Source organism: Panthera onca, chromosome D3, assembly GCF_046562875.1.
Source record: "Panthera onca isolate mPanOnc1 chromosome D3, mPanOnc1 haplotype 2, whole genome shotgun sequence".
In the NCBI taxonomy this organism is placed as follows: domain Eukaryota; kingdom Metazoa; phylum Chordata; class Mammalia; order Carnivora; family Felidae; genus Panthera; species Panthera onca.
Window position 1 is genome coordinate 87,483,875 of NC_138350.1, and position 18,989 is coordinate 87,502,863.

Here is an 18,989-nt window from a genome sequence, read left to right on the forward strand (position 1 = left end):
GGCCTCCCGTCCACCCGGGGGCAAATACAGAATGAAAGCGAAGCTGTTCTTTTCCTTAAGGCGGAACAGACACACAAAGAACACATTTCAAGGACTATCCGGCAGGTGGTGATTCGTGGGGCTCTTGCTCTGAGCCCCGCCTGCGACCTGCAATCCATCCTGGAGATCGACGGCACTCCTCGCGTGGGGCAACAATACAACGTACAAACAAAAGGAAGAGAAGTCAACGGCCCCGACAATAAAATCCAGTATTGACTTTACGATCACAGGTACAAATTGCTCAAATCGATAAATTCGTTTCTCCTTAAGACCTCGTCGTCTAAAACTAATTAGAAGCCAGGTTCCCGAGGAGTGGCCGATATGCAAAGAAAATACTGGAGATTTAGAAGGAAATCATTCTTCTACCTCAACAGTCTGAAGGAGGTTGGAACCAAGTGGTCCTGTTCTGGCAAGTTCAGGGTGTTCGGAAGGGCAGACGCCTGGGTCCAGATCGCAACTTCCCCACCGTCTGGGGGCTCTGTGTTCATAGAGGGAAAACCAAGAAGCCCGAGAATGTGGAGTACTTCCAGCCTCCCATGAGGTTGCCCCTCTCCAGTTTGAGATGCACGGTGTCCTCTTTCTCCATCAGCAGCAGGACACCATTGCTGGCGGCTTCTCTGGTGACATCCTGGTCCCCCGCAAAGGCTGAGATCACTGGGTAGCCGTTCTGCATCAAACTGACCTGCAGGGCAGACGGTAAAGGTCAGCAGACCGTGCAGGACCCCACCTGCCCGCACTTGTCCTCACCTCCCCCGCGCCCCACCCCTTCCAGGGGAGCCCCGGCCAGGGCCTGGCCCAGAACGTGAGGCAGGCCCTGAGCCCGGAGCCCTGGGTCAGCCAGCTCCCTGGCTGGCGTGGGGTCACAGAGGGGGCGCCAGGACCTGTGGCCACGGGGCGTTAGTAGTCCGACGCTGGAAGGGTCCAGGCAGCTTGGAAGCTACCCACCTGGATGGTCTGTCTGTTGTACACTTTGACCACGTGGAAGCTGAAGCTATAAATGCCTTTTCTCGGTGCTACAAATATGCTGGAGGCAAGATCGAAATGGTTGCCAATATTTACTAATACCTGAAAGAGAAGAGGGAATACAGCACAAACGTGGCAAGCCCCTCCTCAGCATCTGTTTTACCCAGACTGGCAACACCACCCACCGACGCCAGGTGCTCCAGGAGCCGCCGAGCCGCAAGCCAGCGCCCAGGCAGCGAGCCAAGGCTGCCCCCGGGGGGAGGAGCCGGTGGTAAAATGCCCTGCATGGGGAAGGGGCTGGAAAAGAATCCTCATGGATCGCAATGAACAAGGATGTTTAAAAATGTATCTCGCCTGTGGATTGACAAGGTGCGTGCACATTTCGCGCGGTGAGGGCCAGGGCGAGGGAGAGGAACGGAAGACGATAAGGTCAGGACACGAGCAAAACGGAGTCTGTTCAGACGTGTGTGGGATTCTGGGGACTTCGAGGTGAAGTTCAGTTTCGCAGAAATAGAGGGCCGCGCCAGACTGAATGGGGACAACCGGGCCACGGGGTCATCAATACCAAAGCCAATTCAATGAGATAACCTCCAGCCTCTCAAGCTTGGAACTCCACTCCATTGAGCCCGGGAGAGAATGGACGGTGTGAGGTTCTTGTCCCCACGTGTCCCCAGCCCCTGGCACCCTCCGTGGCAGCGCCCAAGAGGTCCTGGATCTCGGGGACTCAGTGGAAGACCCCACGGGGGTAGGCAAACCCTGGCTGCAGCTGATTCCCTGCACTTTCCTCTGAGCCGTGCGCCTGCTCCCTTGGCTGAGCTATGATGTCATGCAGAAAGGCTTGAGGAAGCAAACGGTGTGCAGGCAGCACTTGGATACTCCGAGCTCAAACTGCAGGAGGGAGTCTGCAAGACTAATGACAAAATTAACCGGAGGATACGAGGTCACGTGACCCTGCAGCCGCCTTCTCTCAAACAAAAGGGGGGATGAGGGTGTTACAATGCCATAAGCAGACTTTGAAGAGTGGAGGACCCCTCATAATGACCCAGTGCCCTTTCAGATGGTTAAGGCAGAATCTGGCCACGCTGTCTGGATCCTGTCCCCATTCCTACTCACACACAAATGCACAACTCAGTTAAAATCATCAAACGGCCCCCCTCGGTGCTCTCGGGCTTTTAAAACAGACAGCCAGCAACAACAAAACCCGAGATTAGGGATCCTGTCATCTGTTCAGAAAAGGAGTCTCAGCTGAACACCTTCTGCTGTTATTTCTCACACACTCATCACAGATGAATGATGTGCAATCCCCCAGCCGTGTGGGACGTTGCCCCTGAGAAGCGCCGTAAGGACTCGGGAAATAAGCCTGGAGCCAGCTTCTTCGACACAGCTCAGGGCACCACTCAGTCCCCCTGCCTGCCGGGCTCACGCAGACACTCCGGGCTCTATTGTCCGAGACCTTGTACTTCACAACGCCTGTCTGTCTCTTCAAGCCTGTGCTCTCTCTCTGTCTCCCTTACAACACTTTATGAGAGAATAAAGCATTCTCCTTCCAAACCCTCGGGGCTGTTTCCTCCACCTCAACGACCTCAACTCTTTTCCATCCGTTTACATTCAGGGAACTGGTAACTTTGGGGCCCTGTTGTCGATGAGAGGACACCCAAGGAGCCCAGAGAAGCAGGTTTTCCGTACACCCTACCTGGGGAGCCAGGGAAACATCGTTTAGCCTGTCCTGCCATAGTTCGCGTGTCTATAAAATTAGAATCTTCCTACAACGTGTCTTGCCCTACATCACACCAAATGACACGATGGATTAGCAACGCTGTGAAAACTATTTGTAGGACCTCGGGAGATGGCTAATAATAAGGCACGAAGAAGGATGCATTAATAGTGTACAGAGGTTGCAAATACCCATTTCATTATTGTCTACTGTACCTGGACATCATTAAAATAAATAATTTTATTTAAAAAACAGATTAAAGAACCACCCCCCCCCCAAACCTCCAAACCTCAAGTAGATAATCCTTAGCAAGAATGAACACAAATTAATACTCTGGCCTAAAAAGAGGCAGCGGTATGTGTAGGTTTACTGGGTGTGAGAATCGGTTAACAGAAAGGAAGTTAATTAAGTGTGGCTGGTGAGCCCAGCTCTTTGTTTTAGTGGCAAAAGGAAGGCACTGAGCAGGTAAAGTTTGGGAACCGCTATAAGGTTTTCCATTTGTTTCTGAAAAACAACAGTAACCAAGACGGGAGGGCACAGGACGAAGGTCACAACTTCCCATCCTGAGCCCAATGACCCAGAGAAGGGATTGCCAAGGTCTGAGCATTCAGTGACCCTTGTGATTTGAACCTAGAAAGAGAAGTGGAATGGCCTAGGGCAACATAAGTCACTGATCCCTACTTGTTTTTTTCTTAATCTATAGATCCACACTATATATAATATTTACGGGCAGGGTATATTTGCGCATTACAATGCATGTATCGTACTTCCTATCTATTCCATTTCTCTAACCACACTCTATTTTGTTTTGTATTTATATAGCCATCCCTGCTGTTGCCCCCACATTCTTCCCAACTTTTTTTTTTTTTTTGAAGATAAGCATCCTGTCCCCAAACCATCCCCCAATAAGCAATAAGCACATAGTTTCTGATCGAGAACCCTCTCTTTGGGTGTGTTATCAAGGCGCTCAATCCTCAAGTTGGCCATCTGGGGGGCTGAAACCCATCCACCCCAAAGGACAGCCCTCACCCCAGAGGAGAGTAAAATGGGCAGTTTCCTTTTGGGGAATGCATTCCAGGTCTCTCGGCTTTAAGGGACTGTCAGTCGTCCCAGTGCGAACGGAGCTGATGGTGATACAAAAGCTACAATGTGAACAGGGGAAATGGCAAGGAGGGCTCACTCGAAAAGGCAGGAAGGACAAGGGCAGGGCGGAGAGGCAGGGAGAGCCTGCAAGTCCCCAGCCCACGCGCCCGGGCCCCCGCCCTCTCCACCCCCGGCGGGAGGCGAGGCGGCCCGGCCGGCCGGCTGACCTGGTCGAAGTAGATGGTCATGGTGCGGTTGCTCATCTCGGACGGCTCGTGGTTGGTGCTCCGCGTGGCGGAGAAGGCCACCTTGGCGCTGCCCGAGCGCACGGAGATGCCCAGGGAGGAGGTGACCGCGCCGTCCGCCGACGGGCTCGAGTCGCACACCACCAGGCACTTGCCCTCCAGCACGATGGGCTCCGTGTCGTTCTGCGCCCGCACCGGGCAGCCGGCCGGCAGCAGCAGCAGCAGCAGGGCCAGCGCCGCCCCCAGGCAGGAGCCGCAGCCAGCCGGCTCGCGCAGCGCCCCCCGGCGCCCGGGCATGGTCAGCGGCGGCCCTCGGGGGCCCCGGCCGGGCGCCGCCATCCGGGCAGGGGGGGGCGGGGGCGCGCGAGGGCGACGGCGGGCAGCGGCCGGAGGAGCGCGGGAGGGCGCGCAGGACTGCGCGGGGCCCGGGGAAGCCTCCTTTGGCCTGGGTCCCCTGCTCTGCTGGTCAAGGCCAGGGTCGTCCTCAGAAGAAGGGCGCCAGCGGACCTGTGAGGGCAAAGAACCCAAACCCTTAGACTGGGAGGTGAAGGTGGGGGGGGGGGGAGGGGAGGGGACGCGGGGAGCAGGTGCCTGCAGCGCCAAGGAACCCCCCTCCTCCCTGGAGGCCACCCTCTTAGTCCCGCGCAAAGCTACCCCCTCCCCGATTGGCACAACAGGTCGGAGGAACGCCCCGGCGCACTGGGCAGGGCATCCCTGAGGGCTCCCGGGCTGCGCGCGCCGGGGGTGCGGTCAGGTGCGCGGCCCGAGCTTCTGCAGGGCCTCGGCCCTCAGACTCGGTCGGTGACCTCAGAGACGCCGTCAACGCCACCCCCGGGCCCATTCTGCAAAGGTGGAAAGGGGCTAGGATGCAGGCAAAGGAAAAAAGAAAAAGAAAAAGAAAAAGAAAAAACTACTAAAGGTTTATCGCCTTCATTTTAGGGGCATTTTCTTGAAAGCCACACCAAGAAACCTCTTCCTCTCTCTGCTTTCCCTTTCATCCTCTATTTTTCCATCCTGGAGATTTTCTTTCTTTCTTTCTTTCTTTCTTTTTTTTTTTTTTTTTTTTTTTTTTTTTTCCTTAAGCAGTTCACTTAGTTAATAAGATCGTATCCATTTTCCGCCCAACAAATCCCAAGGAAGCTCCTTAGGGTAAGATTAAGAGGAAAACATTTGAAAAAGAAGAGAGACTCTAAACGCGAACACCCACTTCCCATGTCCCCAGAGCCAGCAGCGAGGTCCTTCGTTCTCGAAGCCCCTCCGATCGCCCTCTCCCGCGCAGGACCAGAGGACTGCACCGAGGAGCGTCCCAAGCTTGGCTTTATGGTGCGGCTTTTGTTCCTAGACTCCGGGCCCTTTCCTTCCGGCCTGGGAGGCAGCGCCGGAGCTCTCTGCTAACTTGCGCGCGCGTTTGCACTTTTCCCCCCGGCCTCTCTTCTCCCACGACACTAGACAGGTCATTTCCATGCCCAGTCGGGAAAGGAAAAGCAAAGACGCCTCTCCCCTCACCGCCCACAGCTCCGCACAACTCCTCCGACAGTCCCTCTAACCGGAGAGAAGTTGCTTCCCCAGGAGTGGCCTCTCCCCAGCCCCACTACGAACTGATTTCGATATGCGCGCTCTCTCTCTCTCTCGCCCTCTCCAGAACGCAGACTCTCGAAGGTCCTTATTAAAATAGATGCATGGATGCAATTAACGTGCGGACCGTGGCGGGCAGGCTCGGGTTTGGGTTACCTGGGACATCCATGATGAGCGAGCAGCGCTGTCCTCGAAGTTGTTCTGCTTAAAGAAGACGAGCGGGAGCTGGCGGGAGGAGACTCGGAGCGCAGCCCTTCTCCCCGCGCCTGGCCAATAACCGCGCCGCCCCGCCCTGCCCTTTTCCCGCGCCGGCCCGCGCCCGCTCCGGGTACGCCCCGCGCCTCGCACCCTCGTGCATCGCGCCGCGCCCGGGATCCGCACGCCCCGCGCCCCTCGCAGCGCCGCGCCTCCGATCCGCCGGCCCCGCGCCCCGCACCGCAGCGCGCCGCGCCCGGGACCCGCACGCCCGGCGTCCCGCACCGCGCAGCTGCTCAGACCCTCGCGCCCCGCGCCCCGCTCGTCGCACCGGAGTGTTCCGGGCACCGTCCCCGGACCCGCTGCCCAGGAGGGCCCTTCGCGCCCAGCGCGCCCCCAGGGTGTTGCTCTCCGCCGGGCCCCCTCAATCCCGGCCTCTCCTCCGGTCTCCGGACGGCACAGCCATCGCGATCGCCCGGAAGACGCCGCGCACCGCCCCCTCCTGGGCTCCGCACCCGCTCTGCGTCCGCACCCCCGCCGCACCCTGCACCACCCAGGTCCGACTCTCACCCAGACGCCCCGAGCGAAATCCGCCCAGACGCCTCGCTTTTAATAATTAGGCACCCTCAAGGCACCGGTCGCGCCTCTTCTTTCCAATTCCTTCTTTTCTTTTCCAAATTCCCTCCAAGTCTTTATCCTTAATAGCGTGACCACTTTCATAATTAGGGGGTAGAGCAGTTTTCTTGGGGGGGGGGGGGGGAAGAAAAAAAAATAAAAAAGGACTGGGATGGAGAGGGAAAAAAAAAAAAAAAAAAAGCGCCTGGGATTTTAATGGCTTAAAGGCGGTGGTTCCGGAATCTCCAGTTTGGGAAATGTCAGCTTTTGGCAGGGATTAAAGAGGCGCCTGCGTCTGGGTTTATGTTTCTGCTCCTCTGAACCTCGGCGCTCCCGGAGCGCGTTGGCACTCGCGCTTATTTATTAAAATGCCTACTCTGAGCTCTAACGACCTGGGGAGACGCGCCGCTTTCCCAGCTGCGCCCAGAGCGGCGGCGAGAAGCGCCAGCACGGACGAGGGGCGCCACCTACGGGCGCTGGGGCCTCCCTGCCGCAGGCTTGCGGGCCAGCCGGCTGGGCCCGGGTGGCGGAACCCTAGGGGCGAAGGATGAGGTTTGCTGATGGTCTTCTTTGAGCCCAAAGAGCAGTCCTGCCCTCTGCCAAAATACAACAATCAGCGATCTTGCCGGTATCCTTCGGTGCCCTCGCTGTGACAAAGCGTGGCGGCGCTCCTGGTTTTGCAGATCTTTCGTGCTCGACCCAACCAGTCTACGCTGCAGTCCGTTTATCATTGGTTAGCACGGTCCGCAAAACGTTTGCACAGGCCACTGAGCTGCAGTCTGTGCCTCCCTTAAGCAGCGTTTAAACGTACACTCGCTTTATGCCCGGACTTTTAAAAACATTGTTAAAAAGATACTGAAGTCTTTTGACTTGCATAGTGTGCCCTTGACGACAGGCTGATCAAAAATAGACTGTAAGTCGGCCAATGCCGTTCACAAGAAGGGAGCGGAAGTATTTCCTATTCCCCCAGACCTCACACCAGCCCTCTTTGGTGTGAAGGTTTCAGCCAGTGTGCCGGTTCCACCCCACGGGCTGAGTCTTTTCAGGTAGGGGGTTTGCAAGGCTTTATTTCCCAGAGGCTCTCACGTGGCTCCGCTCCCCATTTAGAACTGACAAGGCCTCATATCTAAGCACTGAGATTAGATTCATTTCGAATTCGTTTAACCGAAATGGATGCGTGGGAAGACAGGGGCCAAGTAAAAACAGAATTGCGTATTGTTACATGAGACAAAATATTTAGGATGGTTGTAAGAATGTGATGAAAAGAACTTCTGAGCCAAATGTTTTCCACTTAACATGCAACATACTAAAAATAACGTCCTCCAAATCTGTTATCCTCCCTAGGATATGCGCTGAAAATTAAGTGCTTAATTTCAGCGTTTGCATCACATGCACATCAGACGGACTGGACTTTGCCAGGAGACTGTTTCAAAACCATCATGTTTCACTGCCAATTTTTTTTTTTTTTTAACACAGTGGAAATTGTTAATTCTTACTTTCAGGTAGTTACATGATTTCAGTGTCGCATCGATTTGACAATTTCTTATTGTCAAAATAGGCACAGCTCTGTCATTCCATCATCGTGAGAACTGATTTGCGCGCAAAACTAAACAGCAAAAGACACTAGGTCTATGAAGAGATGTGAGGCACAGACTGACAACTAGACCCGTTTGGGGATGCTAATTAAGTAGCAATACCTCTCACACATCTATAAATCTTTAAATAACAGCTCTATTAAGCAACTGTCTTAAATGTTGTGCCATAAGCCTTTCTTTTGACTAACGCAAATGCGAACACACATGAACCAGATTATTATCATCACCTTTGGGGGGGAGGGAATAAAACGAAAGCTCTTTTCCATGTGGCAACAAAAGTATTTACATTCTATAAATCAGGAAACCTTTCATCGACATAGGGAGCTAAATCATGGACACAGAGCAGGAAGCATTCTTATGTAATGGGGGAAAAAAAACAGGTTAGGCTTACATTTAGGCTTGAGGCTCTTTTTTAAGAGAAAGTCATTGTGAAAAGCAGCAGCCTGACAGAGAAACGGAGCATTATTTATTCACTGATTGATTCTTCTATCCATCAGGAGACATTGAGGTTGTCTCCTTAGAGGTTGTAATGGAATTGCCACCCATAAACATGCTTAGAAAGATTTTCAGAATATAACTTAGATGTAAAATGTAAATGTCTTCTGGGTATCGCAGGAATTACTTCTGTTCTCTTTTCATGTTACTAGAACTTTCTGCCATTACTACTAAAACAGTGGTAGAGCCTTTTGTCTTGAAGTCTAGGGACATCCCCATACACAATAACCATTCCAACCGTTTCATTTACTGAGGATCTATTATGTCTCAGAAATTGTACCATGCCTTTTATCTGCCATCTAGAATACAGGGTAACACCCGCATCACCCTGGGGTAGATAGATGGCCACATAGAGCTTAAGAGAAAAGTATTCTAATGTTTAAAAGAATGTGGGAGGGGAAGGCTAGGGCCATATCGCCCTTTCTTTCATTTGTCCTAAATATTTACCTGTAGTGGAGCTTAAAATTGGTTTCTTTGCATGGAACCCATCACTGAAATACGTCTGTAGCATATGCATTGCAGCCTTTTCTTGCTTCTTTAAATTAATACATAATACGTATGATTGTATTCTAGGCATGTGAAAACTGCAACCTGCTACATGTTTCATACTCTTGGATGTGAACGCCGTGTACACACTTTTACAGCATAAACGTGTAAGCATTGATAAACAAAAATTAATTTTATTTTTAGGGTTACTTTTTTTTAAGAATAATTGGCAAATATAACCGTATATATTTAAGGTGGACATTTTGATGATTGGATATACATGCACACTGTAGAATGATTACCAAGATCAAGATAATTAACACGTCACCTCACATAGGTAACAGAGTTCACTCCTTTTTTTAATTTATTTATGTGATGACAGTGCTTAACAACTACCTGCGGCAACTCTCAAGCCTACAAACGGTATCGTCAACTATAGTCATCCTGCCGCATAGGAGATGGTCAGAACTTACTCTTCTTACAACTGAAACCGGGTACCCTTTTTCACCCACATCAACCGTTTCCCCCCCGCCCCAGCCCCTGCCGACAACCGTCCTATTTTCTATTTCTAGAATCACATGTAAGTGATGTCATGCACTGTCTTTCTCCGCGTGAATTATTTTGCTTGCCATAATGCCTTCAAGATCCATCCATTTTTGTCGCAAATGGTAGGATTTCCTCCTTTTTTTTTTTTTTTTTTTCTTTTCGGCTGGGTACTATTCCATTGGGTAAATATGCCACAGCTTCCTTATCTATTTATCCATTGACAGACACATCGGTTGTTCCCCCACCTTGGCTATAGCGAATAACGTGGCAATGAACACGAGAGTGCAAATGTCTCTTCGAGATTCTGATTTCACTCCCGTCAGATATATGCCCAGGAGTGTGATTGCTGGCTCATAGGTATTTCACATTTGCTTTAAGGAAAGTATACATTTCTGAAATTATTAGTACAGACACTTCCAATACAGTATAATGTTATTCTCGCCGGTTATTAAGTTGTAGAAAATAATTAATAATTCAAAATATTGCGTACCTTTAAGTTATACATACCACATTGTGTAAATATCCACGTTCATATTTATCAGTGCAATGATAAACACATTGACATGTGTATTAACTCCAACATGTATAACAACAATGTAAAAGTATAGGGGCATTTGGGTGGCTCAGTTGGTTAAGCATCCGACTCTAGATTTTGGCTCAGGTCACGATCTCACTGTTGGTTAGTTCAAGCCCCACATCGGGCTCCATGCTGACAATGCACAGGCTGCTTAGGATTCTCTCTCCCTTCTCTCTGTCCCTTCCTGTCCCTCTCTCTCTCTCTCTCAAAATAAATAAATAAATAAACATGAAAAAAGTATACATACCCCATGTTATGTGGGCATTTGAATGAATTACCAACATACGAAAAAAATCTTTACAAATTGAAACCAGTTTTCATTCAGTTACAGAAAGAACAAAAGTTATCAAAGAAGCAACTGGTTGATAATTGTTTACCGAAATTACTAAATAATCATAAGATTCCAGGCAAATTAGCTGAGAATTCCTTGACAGTTAAAAGTCCAGATTAGCTGAAATCAAGTCAATTATGACTCGGGCATTATGTAGTCATGTTAGATGAAACAAATTTCTTCTGTCATTCAAAGATCACGCTGAAATGAACTGTTTTCGAAAACCTAAGCCACTAATTTTTCTTATATGTTTCAATATCCCATAAATATTCTTTAAAATATGATTTTTAATTTTGCTTTTGTGAGCAGACTGATAAAATATAGAGCAACCTTTGACCACAACATACTATTTCTATGGTATTATGAAGTGAACAGATTACGTTATACAATAATCCACTTTTCATTTTCCAATGCCTTTTAAACTTCAAAATATGAGTCTAGACATCTGTGTGAGGGTAAATATTAGAGTTTATGAGATTTTATAAGGCAAGGGTATTCAAAACATACAAAGCGATCTAGTTTCGTGCCACTCCGATGTCATATGCTACTCGATTCTTAAAACGGCATATCTGAAAATCAGTATACAAGGCAAATTAGCAACTTTATGGACTCCTAACCTTTTGAAAAAGGACATATCAGCAGACATAGAAACTACTGGTTAGCGAAGAAAACAATTTTTCAGCTACGTCTCATTGTCTTATGCAATCCTAGGATTTAATTTCTTCTATTTTCTGATAGGAAATGTCTGTATTGCTTTACCAAATTGGGTCAAGTGCCTCACGTTAGTCATTTTAATTCTATCAAAACGCAATTTTTTATCAACAAGGACACTGTTTGTCAACTCTTCTTTCTCAATCCAAGATAGTGTTACTAGATGAAACTTCCTTCTGCAAGATCTTGCTAAAACAAACAAAATATCTAGTGGCCGAGAAGGTATAGAGAATCATTAATATGCACCTAAAGCATTTCCTAAATTTTAGCCTAAGCACTATGTCTTGTAGTGTCATTGTGTAACTTTCTTTTGGGAATGAGCTACCTGTATGTTTTCAAGGCTCTTTATACTCAGAAAATTTTGCATGCATGTAATATACATGAATCATATATTTTTACTAGAAACTGATTTCAAAGTAGGAACGTGATTTAAGAAAAAAAACTGTTTGCCTGTGTACTTTCAGAAATATTCATTATGGGTCAATGTGTATTTTTCTCTCATGCGTTCCTTCCCCTATAAGAATAAATTATAAAGGCAGGTTGTGTTTGTAGGTGTTCGATAATGCTTTAAGTCCAAAATTTTTGTGAACACTCAAGAATATGGGGCATGCAACCATTTTAGCCTTCTGAAATCTATTTTATTTTCCAATTGTCATTTAACAGAGAGGCTTTGTTCTCCAAGGACATGCCCACGTCCTCAAAAACCAACCTATCAGAAGATATGATGGAAGCAAAGGAGTGAAGGGTCGGTAGTTTAGGGGAGAGATATCTGGTAGGTTCTGGGTTTGAAGGTGCGAGATCTGAATGTGGGACCAGTTTTCGCAGCTGGTGATCGGCAGTCAGCAGCTCCTTGATGAACTCCTTGTCACCGTTTCCTAGCTGAGTCCCGCTAAGCTCCCTTCCATCACCCTAGTGACCTGGGAACCAGAAGGAATTCCTGTTGGGTCACTGCAGTGCACTGGACTACGGATGGGATTATTTTAGTCCAACATAAAATAAACGTGCAACTCAAACAGTGCCTAGATCTGAATAGAGTCTCTTCAATTGTGGCTTCGGAAGCTATTGGATAGCAGTAACTTTTTCATGCTTGATATTAACTGTTGATCGTGGGACCATTCTTTGGAAATAGGCCCTCCCAATGGAATATTAAGCAGACATCCATGGGATTGTTATCTTTTAATGCTGAGCAACCTGAAGGCTCGTGTTTCAAAGAATCACATCTTGCCTAAGCTAAGAAGAGCTGGTTATCTCTTAGGAGCCATTTTTTTTTTTTCTGATGTAACCCACTATAAAAACTATTTTACACTGATCAGGAGTTTTTAAGAGAAATATGGTTATCCGCTGCACGGATATCAGAGTGCAGGAACTCATATATTTTAAGAAACGTTTCTCCACCTGAAAGCGAATGATGCGCTACCTGGTTGTTTGAGCGAGCAGTGAGCCGGCAACTACTGAATTCTTTTTCTGATCCGGTACCCGCAGCCTCGGTGTTTCATGACTGCCCCCTGCCCACCACGTTCACTTGCTACCTTCACCGTAGGTCGCCCAGATGATGGAGATGTATACACAGTATTCGAAAAAGAAAAGAAATCACAGTGGATTGCAATCCTATACAATTTTTTTTTTCTGGAAGCTCAATTTTGGCAAGATAAATTAAGGACAATTGAGACAACAGGAGAAACAGCTTTCTAAATGCATTTTTAATTGACACCGAGGGACAGTTTATCATCCTACGTAAGATGGTTCTACGAGGAGTTATTACCCCATAAATGTCATGACAGGGTTTCAGTTCGCATGCATGTCACCAGGTAAATACTTATCCAGGGTTGAAAGTTTTATGCTGTGTTTTGGGAAATGTGTAATCTTCCTCTGTCTCCTGTTTCAAAGGTGTCGTGGTTCGTAGCAGCAAAGGCAGAGGGTGGTGAGATTGGTATTTGCATCTGCTAAGAACTAGTAGACAGAAATCCTGCAGGCTGAAACAGGCGCAAACATTCTCCTGGTTGCAATGGCAAACTATTCTTCTTCTTTGTGTGGATCTCGGGCTTCATTTGCTCGCTGCCGGAATGATTGCAACTTAAAAGTTAACTTTAAAATAAGCAAAATCAAAACCGAAATTGATCCCTTACCGGGCTGACTAGATTTCTGTTTGATAAATCATCATTCTGATTTCTCTTGATAATCTACAAAGAAGTATATGGGTCTCCCTTCAGGAAACTCCTCGTTTCCAATAAACATAACCATTTGTTAAATTTCTAATGTATCTGAGGCACAGATTATATTGTATTATCATCTCTCCAGAGGAAACTCTAACCGCATCGGGAGGTAAGGAAGACATTTGAATGAGTCAAAATGCAAAAATTCAGGGAAGTGCTGACTTACCCTCCGTGCTAAGAAGTCAGAGGATGGAAAAATGTTTGAGAGCTGGCACTGTTGCATGGGGTCATGGGGAAGGTGGGCTTTGAAAAAGACAGGTACTTGCATCAGTAAAAGGATATTCATATTAAATATCCTAGACTGTGAGCCCTAAGCCACAAGATATATTTTTACCTAGCTTTCAAACATCCTGTAACAAAAAGTTTGTATCATGAAAAATAGTATAATATGAATTGCCTCACTTGACAGTGAGATTTGTTGCCTTTTTTTTTTTTTTTTTTTTTTTTTTTTAGTTTTTTTCAAATCTTCTATATGCCTTCAGGAAACTTTCAGTGGATATTAAGAATTAGATTAAGTTTTGGCTTCATTCATAATGTTATTTCACGATGTTCTGAGCGAAATAGTTTCTGAATGTCGGACTAATACTAATATATTCCTTGATTTAGTTCTATGTGTTAACTAATTTCCTCAAATGATATATGGTTATATGTATATCATCTAGTTCACATTATCGTTATGGTGCTTATGTGAGTCCTACATTCGGATTACTTCTTTATATATCTTGTCCACTCACAGACCATAAATCCTTTGCAAACAGGTACCGTGACTTTTGTGTCTTGCTGTTTTTCAGCACATCTAACATATACCTTTGGTTGTTGGGAGTTCTACGTATATTTGCATATTGATAAATGGATTCAGCCGCTCATTAAATAGCAATTTTTGGTAATTCTATCATATGTCTTCCTGTGTAGTTTGAGAAATGCCTAATGGGCAAAATGATTTGAGTAAGTCAAAAAAATACCAAATTCTGATAAAATATATTAACTCATTCAGGAAAATTAGATTGAAGAGATCTTGATTTTGTTAGTGGACTGTTTTTTGTTTGTTTGTTTGTTTGTTTTGTTTTGTTTTGGTTTTGGTTTGTTTTAGGTTTGTAGAGGTTTCAAATTCTGTAGCCTGGTCCAGGGGACACCTATCTGCAACCAGAAGATTGGAGCATACTTGATTTTTTTTATTTTTGTAAGTTTATTTATTTCGACAGAGAGAGAAAGCATGAGCAGGGGAAGGGGCCAAAAGAGAGAGCGCAAGAGAGAATTCCAAGCAGGCTCCCTGCTGTCAGCACAGAGTCCGATGCTGGGCTGGAACTCAGGAACCGTGAGATCATGAGCTGAACTGAAACCAAGAGGCGGATGCTTCACTGACTGAGCCACCCAGGAGCCCCTGGAGCATACTTCAATCTTGTTTCTGTTTGCTAGCATTTGTGTTTCTGAGAGATCCAGTTCTAGCCTGAACTAGAATTGAGTGTAAGACCACAGAATGGGCAGACTGCAGGTTTCACAAAGCCTTCAGAAATGGAAGATCTGTCCCCTCTGTGCCCTTCAAGCACACATCATCACTAACCTCTATACCTCTTCATAGAGCAGGACTGGGGTTTGGGTCTCTATCCCCATATCTCCATGTGGTATGGCTTCCATAGAAACAGGAAAAAAAAAACTATCGATCAACTGTAGTACAACAACACTGAGGTTTTTCAGATATGTACATATCATGACATTGTGTAACACCATGTATATAAAACACGTATTAGTCGTGGAAGCTTATATTCATGGTCTTGGCTATTTATATCCTTAAATACATAAATCATCCTAAGCTGGCTCACTGGCAACAATTGGAAAGCTCAGCTGGAACTTTGAACTCAGACGTGCAACAGCTTGGGGAACCCGGGGGGCTCAGTCGGTTAAGCGACCCACTCGATTTCAGCTCCGGTCATAATCCCAGGGTTGTGAGTTGCGGCCCCGTGTCGGGCTCTGGGCTGACAGTGAGGAACCTGCTTGACATTCTCTCTCTCTCCCTCTCCCTCTCTGCCCCTCCACTGCTTGCACACATTCCCTCTCTCAAAATAAATAAATCAGCTTTTTTTAAAAAAAGAAGTGCAACAACTTTATCTTTTATGATTTTGTGGTTGTACAATCGTGCCCATCTTTCGTGTAAAAGTCAACTATTTTGTTGTTGTTGTTTTGAGCTTGTTATCCAGTCGCTGTGTTCTCTTAACCTTTTGTTTCTCTTTTTTCTATCATGTTCTTTCAGTGTTTTTGTTTTGTTTAATTTTTTTTTTAACATTTATTTATTTTTGAGACAGAGAGAGAGCATGAACAGGGGAGGGTCAGAGAAAGAGGGAGACACAGAATCTGAAACAGGCTCCAGGCTCTGAGCTGTCAGCACAGAGCCTGATGCGGGGCTCGAACCCACAGACCACGAGATCATGACCTGAGCCGAAGTCGGACGCTTAACCGACTGAGCCACCCAGGCGCCCCTCTTTCAGTGTTTTCTGAATTTCACTGCTTATTAGCATTTCCCTCAGAGAGGCAGATTTTTTTTCTAATAGAAGAAGAAGATTTACATAAGGCCATCAAACAAGTATCTAATATTTTAGGTTTCTTTTCAAAATGTATAAAAACCAACACACTCCTTGCTTAAATGCTTGGTGTTTTTATTTTTTAAAATGTTTATTTATTTATTTTGAGAGAGAGAGAGAAGGAGCATGGTCAGAGAAGGGGCAGAGAGAGAAGAGAGAGAGAGAGTCCCAAGCAGGCTCCTCTCTGTCAGCACAGAGCCTGATGCAGGACTCGATCCCACGAACCACGAGATCATGACCTGAGCCGGAATCAAGAGTCGGACGCTTAAGAAACTGAGCCACCTGGGCTCCCCTTAAATAAATGGTTTGAAACAAATTTTTCTATGATACGATGCTAACCATTTGGTAAAGGAAAAATGAGAATGAACACTCAGATATGGGGAACGGCCAGTGACACTTATGCTCTGTTTCCATAAAAGATGCTGTGATGCTCACTGAAATTATGGTAAAAGAGTACATTATATTCAAGTACAAAGAAAATCAATAATATAATTAAAAATAATATATTTCTCAAATAAAAGAGTCTGGTGCCATTGAGCTAAATACCCATCTTTTATCAGGAAATAAACAGACATTGAATAAAGTTGATAAAGTTAGGACTAGACTGCACGATGTAGACTTTGGGAAATGGGGGAAAGGGGACAATCCGTTTTAAAAAGAGATCGCTATGGGGGCAGCCGGGTGCCTCAGCTGGTTAAGGGACTGACTCTTGATTTCGGCTCAAGTCGTGATCTTATGGTTGTGAGATTGGGCCTTGAGTCAGGTTCTCCACTGAGTGTGGAGCCTATGGGGGATTCTCACTCTCTCTCTGCCCCTTCCCTACCCTCTCTCTCTCAAAATAAGTAAATAAATTTAAAAAAAAAAGAAGAAGAAGAAGAAGAAGAAGAAGAAGGTTGCTATGGGCATTAAGCTGACGTGAGAGGAAGCTGCTATTAGCTTCATATAATCCTGTGTGTTTCTGCATTTTGTAATTTACAGCCATGTGACTGCATTACTTTGGACTTCTTTTGTATTAAAAGGCATGAAATACATTTTCTTAATGTATTATTTTGTGATATAAGTGCAAAGAGAAGGTGAGGAGAACAGATTGGATTCTTGAGATCCCCCCTATACAAGCAGAAAGAGGGAGACTCGCTCAGGGGGCAGAGAGGGAGGGGAAAGTACGCCCTGGTTCTAGTTCTTTCCCGGGGCTTCACCCCCAGGACCAAAATTTTCTCTCAGAAAAGAACAGTATGGGGGTGTCAGTTGGGTAAGCATCCGACTTCGGCTCAGATCATGATCTCACAGCTGGCGAGTTCAAGCCCTACGTCGGGTTCTCTGCTGTCAGCATGATCCTCTGCCCATCCCCCCCACCTTGCCCCCCCCCCCCCCCACTCATTCTCTCTCTCTCCTAAAAAAAAAAAGTCAGTATAGATCTCAGGGCCAGCAGTGCCAAAGGGGCTTTGGAAAATAAAACTGGAGCCCATGTGCAGAGCCCCACTTCCCTCCAGGGGTTCAAAATGGAAACAAGTAAATGAAAGAAGCTACCAATTCCTTTTTATAGGTATCAACGGCAGATAAGAAAGATAGCCCAGGAGGGGCGCCTGGGTGGCTCAGTCGATTGAGCGGCCGACTTCCGCTCAGGTCATGATCTCGCGGTTCGTGAGCTTGAGCCCTGCGTCGGGCTCTGTGCTGACAGCTCAGAGCCTGGAGCCTGTTTCGGATTCTGTGTCTCCCTCTCTCTCTGACCCTCCCCCGTTCATGCTCTGTCTCTCTCTGTCTCAAAAATAAATAAACGTTTAAAAAAAAATTAAAAAAAAAAAAAAGAAAGATAGCCCAGGAAAAATAATGAGGGATCAGAACAGACCAAGTATTGTCAATGGACGACCAATTTCCAACACTGTGTGTGTTTTAGGGAAGGCTCATGCAACAAACATGCAATTTTAATAGAAAAACAAATATACAACATATTTGAGAGATGCAAAGCTCCGATAAATCTCTATGTTTGGATAATTTCAGTACCAACAACTAATTTACCACCTGGTGTATATATGACCCAGCTTCGGGAAAACCACCTGATCCAGGCCACGGGATTCGAGATGCCACAGAAACGTGCAGGCAGAGCAAGGTTACAGCCCGTAATTCAAGCCTGGAAAGCCAACCAAAAATACGTAAATTCACCCCCAAAATCACACTATTAATTCTGATTGATGTTATAAACTCTCGCAAAAGGTTTGGACTAGGGGAAATTTGAAACATTTGGCTAAAACTAGATTTGAAGACACCTGTCAGATTCAGTTTTCAGCTTTCTGCCTATCCCTCATTACCATGCCTCAGTGCGGACTGATTGTCACTGGGGAAGCACATATCTCTGTAATGAAGAAATATTATAGCATCCTTTGGTTCTCAATCCTGCAGGGAAAGAATTAATAACTAATCACATAATCTCTTCTATAATTTATTCTTCATAATCCTTGGAGTATAACAGGACTAATAGTGTAAAGGAGGTGAAAATCATGAGACTATTAATATTTGTTGTTTTCATTAGACTCTTCTTATTTTGGTTTGACTGTGATGAAAGCAGTCAATTTGAAATGTATTATAAAATTTGAAATCTATTATGCCTGATTTACCTAGCGGATGTTCAAAAGAAAGTGACAAGAATAATTTTGAAGAGCAAAATAAACTCTTTTGTGAGCCCTTTGGACTTCTGCCAAAACCAAAGCAATAAAGAATATGAAGGAAAAGAAAAAAAAAAAAAAAAGAAGAAAGAAGAGTTTGAGGATAATGATTTCTAAAGTTCCTTTAACTGGGGACATTTTTTCCCTTTCCTTCCAAGTTTCAAGTAATGGAATTGAGTGATGGAGTTTAGAATTACTTCTTAGAAGTGGTTAATATTAAATAGTTGTTCCCGGGGCGCCTGCGTGGCTCAGTCGGTTGAGCGTCCGACTTTGGCTCAGGTCATGATCTCACGCCTCGGGAGTTCGAGCCTCGCGTCGGGCTCTGTGCCGACAGCTCGGAGCCTGGAGCCTGCTTCGGATTCTGTGTCTC

The 18,989-nt window shown here is 46.3% G+C and overlaps 1 protein-coding gene across 6 annotated transcripts in view; it reads right to left on the reverse strand.

The window, feature by feature from the left end:
- Positions 1-364: 364 nt before the first annotated feature.
- CBLN2 (cerebellin 2 precursor) overlaps positions 365-18,989 on the reverse strand; it is a 91,399-nt gene continuing 72,774 nt past the window's right edge. Inside the window, exons 1-5 of one of the 6 annotated variants that reach the window (XM_078435146.2) lie at positions 6,385-6,557; positions 5,776-5,820; positions 4,027-4,551; positions 985-1,104; positions 365-721 (exon numbers count right to left, since the gene is read on the reverse strand). In XM_078435146.2, coding sequence (XP_078291272.1) covers positions 524-721; positions 985-1,104; positions 4,027-4,551; positions 5,776-5,784 — 852 coding nt within the window. In that variant the 5' untranslated portion in view covers positions 5,785-5,820; positions 6,385-6,557 and the 3' untranslated portion in view covers positions 365-523. The other 5 variants (XM_078435147.2, XM_060614079.3, XM_078435149.2 and 2 more) reach the window with 5 other exon arrangements.